The 13,148-nt window shown below is 43.0% G+C and overlaps 1 protein-coding gene across 1 annotated transcript in view; it reads left to right on the top strand.

Annotated features, from left to right (window-relative positions):
- The window catches only part of OTOG (otogelin), a 170,557-nt gene that overhangs the window by 19,654 nt on the left and 137,755 nt on the right, over nucleotides 1–13,148 (top strand). The window contains exons 12-13 of the mRNA XM_006024882.1: nucleotides 1,980–2,026; nucleotides 4,294–4,439. Of these exons, the coding sequence (XP_006024944.1) occupies nucleotides 1,980–2,026; nucleotides 4,294–4,439 (193 nt within the window). The remainder of the gene's footprint in view (nucleotides 1–1,979; nucleotides 2,027–4,293; nucleotides 4,440–13,148) is intronic.

Genomic DNA, 13,148 nt, shown 5'->3' with positions numbered 1-13,148 from the left:
CAGGTGACATGCGAGTGGCTGGCGTGTGGGGCACCAGGCATGGGGCGGACGAGGGGCTGCTTCCCCCCTACCTCCCCACTCAGCACCACCTTGTAACCTGGCCCCACTGCCAGGCTGGCAGCGGAGCCCAGTTACAAGCTGGTGCTGAGCGTGGGGAAGAAGGGCCCCTTGCTCACCGTGTGGCCGGTGCCTCATGCTGCAGCTGCTTGTAGCCCACCTGGAACTGCCTGTAGCTGCTCCAGACAGCCCCATGTGTGCTGCAGACACCTGCAGCAGGGAGTGCTGGCCATGGGGTGGGTGAGGGGCTGCTTTTCCCTGCATTCAGCACCAGCTTCTTCCCTGCCAGCAAGCAGGGGGTCAGGGCTGTGCTCTGCCCCCCTGCCTGTACTGTGGGGCTGGGGGGAACTGGGTGTGAGTGGGCCGGGAGCCAGTGGGAGCATGGGGCCTGCACCAGTGCCCCGGGGTCAGTGCCGATGGGGCCCAGAGCAGGGTGGCAGGAGCGTGGGGTCCCAGCTGGCAGGGACTTTATGGAGCTAGGCCAGCTCCCCCCTCTCCCTGCTGGTGCAGCTCAGCCCAGCTCCATGGACCCCTGCCAGCCTGTGCCCCACTTTGGGCCCCACCGGTGCTGGCCCTGGGCTATTGGTCCCAAGACATTGCGACATTGGTCTCAAGATGGTGACCAGAGGACAGGGCACCTGTCAAGGCGTGGGGCACCTGTCAAGGGGCAGGGCTACCCATGTGGCCCTCGACAGCCTGCCAAAACTGGGTAAGTGGCCCTCCTCCCGAAATAATTGCCCGCCCCTGTAATAGATACAGCAAGTACCCTGTTATCAACAGTTTCTGAGCTATAACACAGTGGCATAATGAGGACAGAGTAACTAAAGCAGCTACTCTGGGCATCAAATGTGGGGTCAAGGCCCAGAGGGCAGATAGAAAGAAGCAGCTGCTCCCATATCCATGCGATCACAACCTTCGTCATGTGGAGTGGTGGCAACTGGAAGATAGGGCCCTGTGTGTGGCAGCTGTCCTGGGCATCTGGCTATGTCATTACATTTCTGCTATGTTTCCCAATCTACAGTGACTATTTAAATAATATTACATAGCCAACAAGTGCTAGTTAATTCTCATTGCTGTTTCAGTTGTTCAGAGGAGCCTAACAATATTAATATTTAGAGTTAGTGTGAGCTCCTTAACTACCTTTTTAGCGAGTATGAACCAAGAAGCACAGAAAATGAGACTTCTTCTTTAAAACTCAGTCTTGTTTTGATATTTTTAGTAGAATTGTGCTGTATTGCTTTTAGTAAGGAGAGGTGATCAAGAGTTGACCTCAGCTTTTCCCTTAGATTCAAACTAAATCCAGTACAAAATGCCAAGTGCTGGGGAATGAGGAAGGAAGAATAACTGTTTGCCATTATTTTATATGTTTGTATCTCTTTATGTTCATAACTTCTCAGTATACAATGAAGAGCAAGTGCCATTGTGCTGTGAGCTATTTTATGAGATTCCCAGCCTAATATGAGCCTCCTAGAAGCTCAAGTGAAATTTGAATGAATAAATGTCCATATTTTAAAGTGGTTAAATCAAAACTCAATTTATTTGACATTTTGGGGCTCAGTCATTATTAGTTTCACTAGTAAACAACCAAAGACAAAAAAGCAAGACTAGTTCTAGATTTTGTGGAAGTTTTATGCACAGTTACAGATGGGATTTCATCCTGTCATGTCTCCACTTTTAACCACTTCCCACCACTGCCCACAATTTCTGGATATGGTCACTGCATGCCTGCTGCTGCAACATTACATTTCTCTCTGTTGTTTTTGAGAGACTTTCAAATGTCTCTGGTGATTTCTCCATGAAGCAGAAAACAAGTGAGTGGAGGTAAGGAACAACATTCTACATTTTTTTTCTAAAATAATATATTTAAAAAAAAAATCAACTTTTGATTTTTTTTTTTTTTTTTTTTTTTTTTTTAATTTCAGTACTTGCATTGGAGGAAAGTGGATTTGTACAAATCTTACCTGTCCAGGTATGTCTAAAGGAACTGGTGTTATATTCTAAACCTTAGTTTTTAAACCTGTTAATGATTAATTACAAGCAAATGCTGCCCTTAATGAGAAATCTTATTAAAATATGTTTATACAGTGTTCACATATATACACTTTTACATACAAACACACTCGCACAAACACAGAAGGATAGATATTAAAGTAACCTTAAAAACAGTTGCATTTCTCATTTTGTTCCATATGGCCTTACAGAGCACTATGATATTTGTTATACATGGCACTATCACCTGTACCTACAGATAAACTAATTTTTTTCTCTGCATCCCCTCTGGGCTTGAAGCTTGCATGTAGGATGCTTGCCATGGATTTAGGAGTATCTGAAGTCCTAGGCTGAAGAGTCTGGGAAGGAAGATACTTGCTGGTGGTAACACCACACAGACCTGAACAACTGAGCTTTGCTCAGTGGATGGAATTTGAAACTGATTTGACTAATTTGGCCTGAGACACAAAATTTAGAAAGAAAAAAAAGTGGTAAGTTCCCTTCAACATTTATTGGCAGTAGGGGAGGGTGTTGGAGCTTACTCTGGCCTCTCTGAGTGCTGGTCTGGTATTGCAGTACCTCCAGGCCTGGTGTCTGTTTCCTCCTGGTGAAGCAGCTGCATGTTTTCTTTTTTAAGAGACACATGCACACGTGCACACACACAAACTCACACATACATAAATGTTCCTATCAGTATGTGTCCAATATGGGCCATGTATTTTAGTCGCACTCAGTGTTGGTGGCATTTAATTGGCTTCATACTTGGTTTCCATTATTGAGCACATGCTGCTTTTATCAGCAGTTTAATGATAGACAATGTATTTAATGAGGTTTCCTTGTATGCGAACGTAAGATGAGTGATTTTTTTTTTTCCACCCCCCCATGCTGACTGGGGGTGGGGGAGACTTTGTCTTAGTATTTGAATAAATATGGTAATATTTCCATTGCCTAATTGCCCTGATACCTAGGAGTTTCCTTTTAATATACCTAAAATGTCACTTGTTTCAGTTTAAGACTGTTTCTTCCTGCCCCCTGTGGATGCAGGGAGTATCTGTCATCATCTTCTTTATAAGTCTTTCATGTATATAAAGAGTGCTATAACATTCTCTCTTACTGTTCCCTTCTCTGTACTAAATAATCCCATTTCTTCCAAAATTTTCTCATGCCATGCTTTCTAGAGCTCTAATATTTTTTCTGTTCTGTCTTTCTTTAAATATGGTGTCTAAAATCGGACACGGTTCTCTAGGTGAGGTCTCACCAGTATTGATTCAAGCTTAAGAATCACTTCCCATAATTTCCGTGTGACAGTTGTTAACACATCCCAGTATGCTATTGGTTTGTTTTGCAACAAAAGCTCACCGTTGACTCATAATTACCTTGTGACCTGTTGACTCATAACTACCTATAATCCCCAGTAACAAGGGGTGTTTCCCTTTTTCTCTTATGGCAGCCCTTCAGGTATAACTCATCCATAACAATATTCCAATCATGAACTATCCTACCAAGTCTCAGTGATTCCAATTAGATCATAATTTTTTATTTGTACTTGCTATGCCATTTCTTCCTGCTTATGCTTCATGACTTGCATTAGTATATAAAAATCTTAGATAACTATGGGATGGTCCTGGTAATTTGCATCGTACAACATTGTTAAGACTCTCTATAGTGCCTCCTCTTAGCCTTCATCCAGGCCACTGTGTACTTTATTTACCTGTGAACTTTTGTTTCCATCCCCTGTTGAACCTAGCTTAAGGTCTTCTCATTAGGTTAGGAAGCTTATATCCAAAGCAAGCCTTCCCTTTAAATGTCATTCTGGCACTTCCAATTTTTGAGACATAGCGACTTTTATCATTTTATTTTACCTTAGGCTTAGTGTGTGTGTATGCGATCTTTAAAAAAACAAACCAACATGTGTAAGCAACAACAAAACTGTATAACCCTTTACTGTCTAAATCCTGAGAGTTGAGGCTGACAATATTGCCTGTAGGTCACTGATTGCTAATCTCCTGAGAAAAGTGGTTTTTAGTGGATCTCAAGCCAATTTGGAAGCTTAGTGGTCATATTTGTATAGAAATCTTTTGAGCTGGGCTACTGCACTCTATATTGCTAATATTTGATTACAGAGTGTGAATGCATTGATAAGTAAAGTAAAGGTATTGATCTCTATGACAATAATAAAAGCTGTTGAGTATTTACAACAAACATTTCTGTGGCATATTCAAAGACTTAATCTCTTTTATTTCCCAGCTGAATGCTCTGTCTCAGGAGACATTCACTTCATGACATTTGATGGGCGCAAGTACACTTTTCAAGCTTCCTGCCAATATATTCTGGCAAAAAGCCTGACGTCTGGCAAATTTACTCTCTCTCTGCAAAATGCTCCTTGTGGACAGGTAAGGTTTTACACCTTTTATTACCTGTATTAATTGAACAAAAAAGATATGTTCAAGAAAACAAAAAACCTAAAAATCCAACTACAGTGTAACACATAGAAAATTATAGCAGTAATAGTTTTCTATAAAACTTTGGTATATTTTATGGGAGTAAAGGGAGGGTTGTAGAGAGAGTTCCACATTTCTATTTTCTTTAAAAGAACAGGACTGAGGCTTGGGAGTATGTTTTGAGACTGTTGACTTCATTTGGGAAATACTTTAATGGTCTTTAGGTCCAGCCCTGGGTGATGCTTGATAGTCTCTTTTGTATTTGTGGAGATGGCCTTAGCGTATAGCAAGCAATACAATATAGCAGTGACTTAACATTTGCAGCTGGGTAGGTAATTCTCATTTGGTGTGCTTTTAGCAATTTGAAATATTTTTGCTTTTACTGATAGAAAGAGAGAATTTTAGATATGTTTTTTCCATTGCTACCTTTGGGTTTTGCTGCAGGTGTAGTGATGATGGTGAGCTCTCCCAACAACTGAATTAAAAAAGCATATTGTGTGTGTGTGTGTGTGTGTGTGTGTGTGTGTGTGTGTATAGATATACACACGCGCGTGTGTGTGTGTGTATAGATATACACACGCGCGTGTGTGTGTGTGTGTGTATAGATATACACACGCGCGCGCGCGTGTGTGTGTATAGATATACGCACGCGCGCGTGTGTGTGTATAGATATACGCACGCGCGCGTGTGTGTGTATAGATATACGCACGCGCGCGTGTGTGTGTATAGATATACGCACGCGCGCGTGTGTGTGTATAGATATACGCACGCGCGCGTGTGTGTGTATAGATATACGCACGCGCGCGTGTGTGTGTATAGATATACGCACGCGCGCGTGTGTGTGTATAGATATACGCACGCGCGCGTGTGTGTGTATAGATATACGCACGCGCGCGTGTGTGTGTATAGATATACGCACGCGCGCGTGTGTGTGTATAGATATACGCACGCGCGCGTGTGTGTGTATAGATATACGCACGCGCGCGTGTGTGTGTATAGATATACGCACGCGCGCGTGTGTGTGTATAGATATACGCACGCGCGCGTGTGTGTGTATAGATATACGCACGCGCGCGTGTGTGTGTATAGATATACGCACGCGCGCGTGTGTGTGTATAGATATACGCACGCGCGCGTGTGTGTGTATAGATATACGCACGCGCGCGTGTGTGTGTATAGATATACGCACGCGCGCGTGTGTGTGTATAGATATACGCACGCGCGCGTGTGTGTGTATAGATATATATAAGCATGTATATACACACACACACACACACACACGTGTGTGTGTGTATACACACACACACACACACACGTGTGTGTGTGTGTATCGATACACACACACACACACGTGTGTGTGTGTATCTATATATATACACACACGTGTGTGTATCTATCTATATATATACACACACGTGTGTGTATCTATCTATATATACACACACGTGTGTGTATCTATCTATATATACACACACACGTGTGTGTATCTATCTACACACACACACACGTGTGTGTGTATATCGATATACACACACACGTGTGTGTGTGTAGACACACACACGTGTGTGTGTGTGTGTATATATCTATGTAGATACACACACGTGTGTGTGTGTGTGTGTGTGTGTGTGTATACGTGCTTATATAAAGCTGATACATGGGGTTACTGTCAGTCAGTGGTCACCCACAAAAGTTACTGAGAAGTGTGTCTGTTCTATTTGCGTGGAGTCATTCATGTGTGTGATGAATTAAGTTGGATGAACTTTTTATTATATATAATCATATACTAGTAATATAACTCTGACAAATATAGACAACTGCTTAGATTTTTACTTCATATTGTGATATTGTTAGACTTTGCAATCCAGACAAAATTTGGTCACTTCTGTACTGATCCTCAAATAACTCTTTAAATTCTTTAGGAAGTGAGATCGGTGATTTAGGGTCAAACTGTGTTTTTGAATGCATGCTTTTCTCATTGACTTCAGTAGGGGCTGCTTATGTACACCCCAGGAAAGAATTTGGCCTGTTCTAGTGCTTCAGTACTATGCTAGAGTCACACTGCTGAAGGATCAATGCTTCAGATGACATTAGAAAAAGAAAAAATGCTGAGTTGGTGACTACATATTTTAAAAACAACATGTAAAACTTAGTTTCCTGGTCAGATTCCAAGTGAGCCAGTTATAGTCTGGGCTCATTTTGATTTCACTTAAATTAGGGACAACTGTACAGGTGCCTCTGAAGATTACATAAACTTCACTGACGTTATTGTTATTTGTATTCTTGTAGTGCCCAAACCATGCAAGTCAATGTCTAAAGATATCGTCCTCTCCCTGAAGAGATTACAGTCCGTTGTAATTACTCCTATACATTGAGGGAGATCAAATTCAGACTTTCTGTTCTACTCTTTACTTCTGCTGCTCCCTCCGGTGATGATCTTCTCATTCACCCTCTGATCTTGACTTTTTAGCAGTTATTTCATCCTGGGGGAGACTGTAAGTGATTACTGTCTACTACTTACATATGTTTGTAAAGCAATTTAGGATGTTATGGAATGACATATGAGTAGACAAATGTAAAATCATGAGGCTTACTCTTAAAAAAAAAACGTTTTGTATCCTAGTGATGTCTTCTTCCCTTGCCAGATCAGTGCTGAAAGCTATTATTCTACATAAAAAAAGTATTTTTTCTGTGTACAAGGAAGTGAAGGAAGAGTAGTCATTAAACCCTGCATGTATGTTAGGGATTTATGTTAGAAGTTTGGGAGCACTTCTCTCCACTTCAATGATTAGGTTTGGTGGGGGAGTAGGAAGAACACAGTCCAGATAGAGTGGAGACCAGATAAGTTTTTTAAATGTTCATACCGGTTAGAAAACTAATGCCCAAGTCCCCCTCTGTGCTTACATATATTTGAAAAATATAGTGAAACAAAAGGGCCAGGCCTAATGCCCAGTCAAGATTAATAAAGGTGGAAATGCTGCAATTTGCAGAGAAATGGGAAGGTGCTGGGAATTTACTTTCTGGGAGCAGGAGGATTGCTACAGCTTTAAATGAAGACTTATGTTCTAGAGTTCAGAGAGGTTATAGTACACCCGCCACTTTGTATTTTGTGGGTGTGCACTTTTGTCTTATGCAAAACCTTGACTGGAACTTGCTTCAATTCTGTGGTGAGCTGGGGATCCCAAACCACTTCTAAGTTCAGTACCGTCATTTAGTACAGGTACTCCTCACTTAACGTTGTCCCAGTTAATGTTGTTTTGTTATTATGTCGTTGATCTCTTAGAGAACAAATTCATTTAAAGTCGCGCAGTGTTCGGTTATAACGTTTGGCCGCCACCTGCTAGTACGTAACTACTGTGATGTAATTGGATTCTCTTAACATCATTTCACTTAAAGTTGCATTTGTCAAGAATGTAACCACGACATTAAGCAAGGAGCAAGGTTCCCTCTAAGGTGCGCGTATGCGTGGCTGTGCAGTGTCCTGGAGCCAGCAGAGCCTCACTGGGGCAGGCAGTGATTCGTCCCCGAGGTGAGGCAAGGCAGGGATGGAGGCTGTGGTGGGCTCCGCCAACTCCAGGGAAGTGCTCCACTCCCCGGCCGTGATACGGGAGAGTGGAGCACTTCCCCGGAGCCAGCAGAGCCCATGCTGGTTCCTGGCTCCAGCCCCTGGTCCTCAGCCCCAGGCTCCGGCCCAAGCCCCCAGCCTCTCGGCTCCGGCTCCAGCCCCCAGCTCTAGCCTCAGGCCCCTGGCCCCAGCGTCTCGGCTCCAGCTTCCAGTCCCCAGCCTCTTGGCTTCAGCCTCCAGCCCCAGCCCCCGGCACCTAGTCTCTCGGCTCCGGCCTCTGGCCCCAGCCTCTTGGCTCCAGCCTCTAGCCCCTGGCCCCCAGCCCTCAGCCCCCTTTGATAAGTGTCCCACGCCGGACCGAGGCGGTGCACTCACGGACCTAGGCGGCATGCTCACGGACCGCTGCTCCTTAGAGGGAGCATTGGCATGGAGTATCTGTACAAAGCTCAGTTTTTATTTCAAATATAGTTAAATGGAAATATAACAAAAATGGGAACATAAACATATATGCACAAGAGTATATACATCTTCTGCTACAGGATACTGTTCTTTCCAAGTTTGTAGAATTAACTAATTTCAATTTTCTATTACACTGTACAAAATTTATTACCTTGCAGTGGTCAGTTCCCCTTGTGGGCAAGAACTTGATTCAGTTGCTTTTATGGTGCTTTTACCATGCAGTTGATTGATCTGGCTTTGTGGACAGTCCTTAGGCTGCAAAGAGCCATTTTAACAGTTCTTAAATCTTTTTTCTTCTTGACCTCTGGATCAGGGGCTTGTTTAAAGTATTGCTGTGTCCTAGTGATTTCTGGGTGTCATAAACAGGTTTTTGGGGCAGGAAGCTATCCGGCCACTCTAGTGTTTGTGGAGGTCCAGTACCAGGATCATCCACTCTTACTTCATTGACTCTGGTACCAGGTGCAGGTTAGTTGGATCAGAAGATATGGCTCTGGGTCCAAGATGGGTATAAGTCTTACCTAAAGCATGAAGGAGTGGAGAGTTCTAAGGTGCAAGCTAGTGGAAAACCAAGGTTAGTATGATGTAAATCAAGAGTAATTCCAATGAAATCAAGAGAGTTACACCTGTGTAAAATAAGTGAAAGGACAAGTAAGTCTGTCAGTGTAACAACAGTGGGGTTGCCGGGCTTCAATTAATTTGTTGGATATGTTCAGTTGGCAGATAAAACTGCTTTACAGCCCCCTAGAGAACATTCACTTCCAATTTCTCATGTTATAAAAAAAAAAAAAAAAAAAAAAAAAAAAAAAAAAAAAAAAAAAAAAATCTAAATTGGAATCTAAGAGATTTCTGTTGCAGAAACTCACATTTCTCAGTGGCTTGAGCTTTTTGTGCACTTTTTATTAAAATGCTTTTACTTTTTTTTATTTTTAACTGATTACATTCTAGCAGACTAAAAATGAAGAAAGAAAATACCTGAAGAGATTCTAGCCCTTTGAATCACAAAGACACTTGTCGTCTAGCACCTTAGAGCTGGTGACATAAACAGTCATCAGGCAACAAGTGGTTTCAGAATGATGTGAAATTTTGTTTAAGCACTTTTTGGAAAGCAAATCAGACAAATGATCAGCACAGCTTAACCTTATCTGAGTTTCAAGTGACAACATGACTGGCTTTGTAGTTTGCATGATGAAAAGGATTCTGAATATAGGAATTTTTGTTAAGTGTCTACTGACAGAGATGCCTGTTTATGTGAAAATGTCTGCTGATAGTTGGCCGAGGCAATGCTATGAAAGATACAATTCACTGAAACAGAGAATTGTCAGAGAGTCTTTCTTCTTTAGAGTCAATTGCTGTGGATAACAAGCGTGCTGCAGAATAATGGTATGTAATTAATGTATACAGCAGAGACTTGGGTCAGAATCCTGTTTCATTGTATGTGCTTTATTCAGTTTACCTAGCCATGTAAGTGCTGTTTTGGCACTTACGTGCAGCTGGCAATTTATGTCATGTGCACTGTAGATGTGCAAGCATCCAATGCCTGTGAAGAGTAGGCTGTATTCTGGCCAGGCAGGTAAATGGATATGCATACATATACCTGGGTATGTGCAAGTCCCAAAATTGTAGTTGGGCCAAACCTGTGACTGGTGAGAAGAAGGACCCTACCATGCTTCAGCTTAGCAGCCTAGTAATTAGAGCACCTACCTAGAAGCATGCAGCCAAGGTTATAGGCTCCTCTTGACCAGATGGAGCTTGAACCTACATCTTTCCAAACTCTCAGAACACTGCTTTAATCACTGTGTAGTCCCCATTACAGGCTTCTTTCAGAAGCTGGCCTTCTGTGCAGCCAAGAGAGGGAGATGCGTATGGCCGAGAAGAAGATAGCAAGCTCAAGAGTACCCTTCAGGGAGGTGGCTTCTACACTGGAAGAGAGGGAGCTCTGAATTTGAGCTAGGACTTTGCTCCCAGTGAGACATAAACCTCCTCACTATTCTGTACCTGTTTTATCCAATGACTGTTAAATGAAAGGTGCAGTATCTCAGCTTCAAGTGGAAGGCTGGAGACGATGCTCAGTAATGCCTGATGTGTGGTTTGTAGTTTCATGTGTGGGTACGGCCCAGCTCTGATTCATCATGTGGTACTTGGGAATTTGGTAGTAGGGGAGCATGGCAGTATTAATTGCCTCTGCTCCCCACCACCAAATTTCCTGACCTGTGGGTAGCCCTGCAGGTCAGATGCCATGGATCCGCAGGCTGCATCAGTTCTGTGGACCAGAGGTTGAGCACCGCTGCCCTGAGCAGTAGGCTATTGCAAGTTCTCCCCCTCCCTGTTTATGCTGTGTTAGAATTTCAGGACTTATGCTCAGGTGTATATGTACAGATCCGTGTGTATGCACAGATCCATGTACCTTCCCAGCCAGAAACCAACCAGCTCTGCAAGTATAGTAGCTGTATGGATGCTTACACATTTACATATTCTCAAGTAAGTGCCAAAAATGGCAGTTAAACAGCTGGAAAAGTGCCATGTGGGTGCATACAGTGAAATAGAATTCTGCCTGTAAGCTTTTGCCTGTTTGCTCTATGAGGAAACAAATGGCCTTTATTTGAAAATGTATGGCTGAATGTTCAGCCAGTCTCTGAAAACATACATGCAGATTTTGTGGCACAGTCACTTTCATGTGCAAAATCTTGAAGCAAAGTGTACAAATACTGAAGTGTGTGTGGAAAGTAAGAATTTCTAAGTACAAGCATCCAAAATACTTTTGAAGGGTTATGAAAATAGAATGAAGATTTGATCAGTTCCATACACTACAGTTTTCACCTGAATTATAAATATGAATAATTGTGCATATATGCAGGCTAGCAGCTTAGATGAGTGTGTATAATATTCTGTTCACATCCATCTACATTTTACCAAATCACAAAATTACATTTTCATAGTATGTGAAATAATTGTGTACATTTTTATTAATTTAATTTATATTATAAATAATCATACATAATCTTGTTAACATTCTCACTCTGGGCATGCTTTGCACCAAATGCTAGTAAAAATAGTAACTTCAGCATTAGTTTAAAAGTACTATGTTTACTCATGTCCAATATGAAATCCCCCCCAATTTAACATGGGAGGGAAGCCCCTTGTCTTGTATTTGAGTACGAGGCAGTGGGGGGACAGGCAGTTGCTGTGGCTCCGGCTCCTGTCCCAGGGCTGTAGCTGCAGCTGCTTCCTGCTCCTTTGGTGCATGTTCCCCCCTGCCTGTCTTCACTGTAGCCTCAGGCCTGCCTCCTTCCTCTGCCTCTTCCTGTGCTTGCTCTCAGCCTGTCCCTCCGCATCCAGGTTCCTCCGTAGGCCTGAGGGCTCCAGGTGTGCCTTGCCCCATCCCCCGGTGGTCTGAGGAGTGGTGTGCTACAGCTCCTCTTTATTATATTCTATACCCATATATACACCTGATCTTGATGTCTTGTCCGTTTCTTCGGTTGAACAGTTTTGTCCCATGTCCAGAAACCTTCCCTGCTTTGGAACATAGATTCATAGATGTTAGGGTCGGAAGGGACCTCAATAGATCATCGAGTCCGACCCCCTGCATAAGCAGGAAAGAGAGCTGGGTCTAGATGACCCCAGCTAGATACTCATCTAACCTCCTCTTGAAGACCCCCAGGGTAGGGGAGAGCACCACCTCCCTTGGGAGCCCGTTCCAGACCTTGGCCACTCTAACTGTGAAGAAGTTCTTCCTAATGTCCAGTCTAAATCTGCTCTCTGCTAGCTTGCGGCCATTATTTCTTGTAACCCCCGGGGGCGCCTTGGTGAATAAATACTCCCCAATTCCCTTCTGTGCCCCCGGGATGAACTTATAGGCAGCCACAAGGGCGCCTCTCAACCTTCTCTTGCGGAGGCTGAATAGATCCAGTTTCTCTAGTCTCTCCTCGTAAGGCTTCGTCTGGAGGGCCTTAACCATACGAGTGGCCCTTCTCTGGGCCCTCTCTGTTATCCGCATCCCTCTTGAACGAAAATATCTTTCTCCATTAGTGTGCCAAGAAGGGTCCAAGCTAACCCATGATAGCAGTGGCAGTGTCAGGAATAGGGCCCAGTTTTCCTATTTCAGAGCTCTAGCCACAGGGCCACATGTTTACAGTTTCTGTTTTCTATAGTAAACTCTTAACAATAAGTAGCCCCACTTCTGCTTTGCTATTTGAATGATGTTAGCGTGGTCTCGTGTTGACTTTTCTACTGCTAGCCACAGATTCAAATATTTTGTGTTAATTTTCAGAATGGAATGGGATAATTTTTGCAATTTATATGGCTCAAATTATCTGTCTAGCAACCACGAATTCCATGTGCACTGTTCTAACACCTGGTTTGTGGTGAGCAGAAGCTATTATCCTGTTTTTGATGGAATGATAGTTTAAATCACCTTTGCAAATAGTTACTTCCATTTCAGTGGTAACTGGATAAGCTTTCTCTTTTGAACTGTTTGTTAGGCTGTGTTTCTGATACTACAACCTGCTTAGATTAGAGGTAGTCAAATTTAAAACTTACTGCAATTTTCTTACAACTTTTCAGTATCTGCTCATGTTTTGTTGAGTAACTTCACTAGTAGCCAGCTTCTTTTTCCCTTGGTTTTCTTTTCCTTTTCATTTCTT

The sequence above is a fragment of the Alligator sinensis genome, unplaced genomic scaffold, assembly GCF_000455745.1.
Source record: "Alligator sinensis unplaced genomic scaffold, ASM45574v1 scaffold447_1, whole genome shotgun sequence".
Lineage (NCBI taxonomy): Eukaryota > Metazoa > Chordata > Crocodylia > Alligatoridae > Alligator > Alligator sinensis.
The sequence above is the reverse complement of the archived record's forward strand: the minus strand, read 5'-3'. Positions and strand labels throughout refer to the sequence as shown.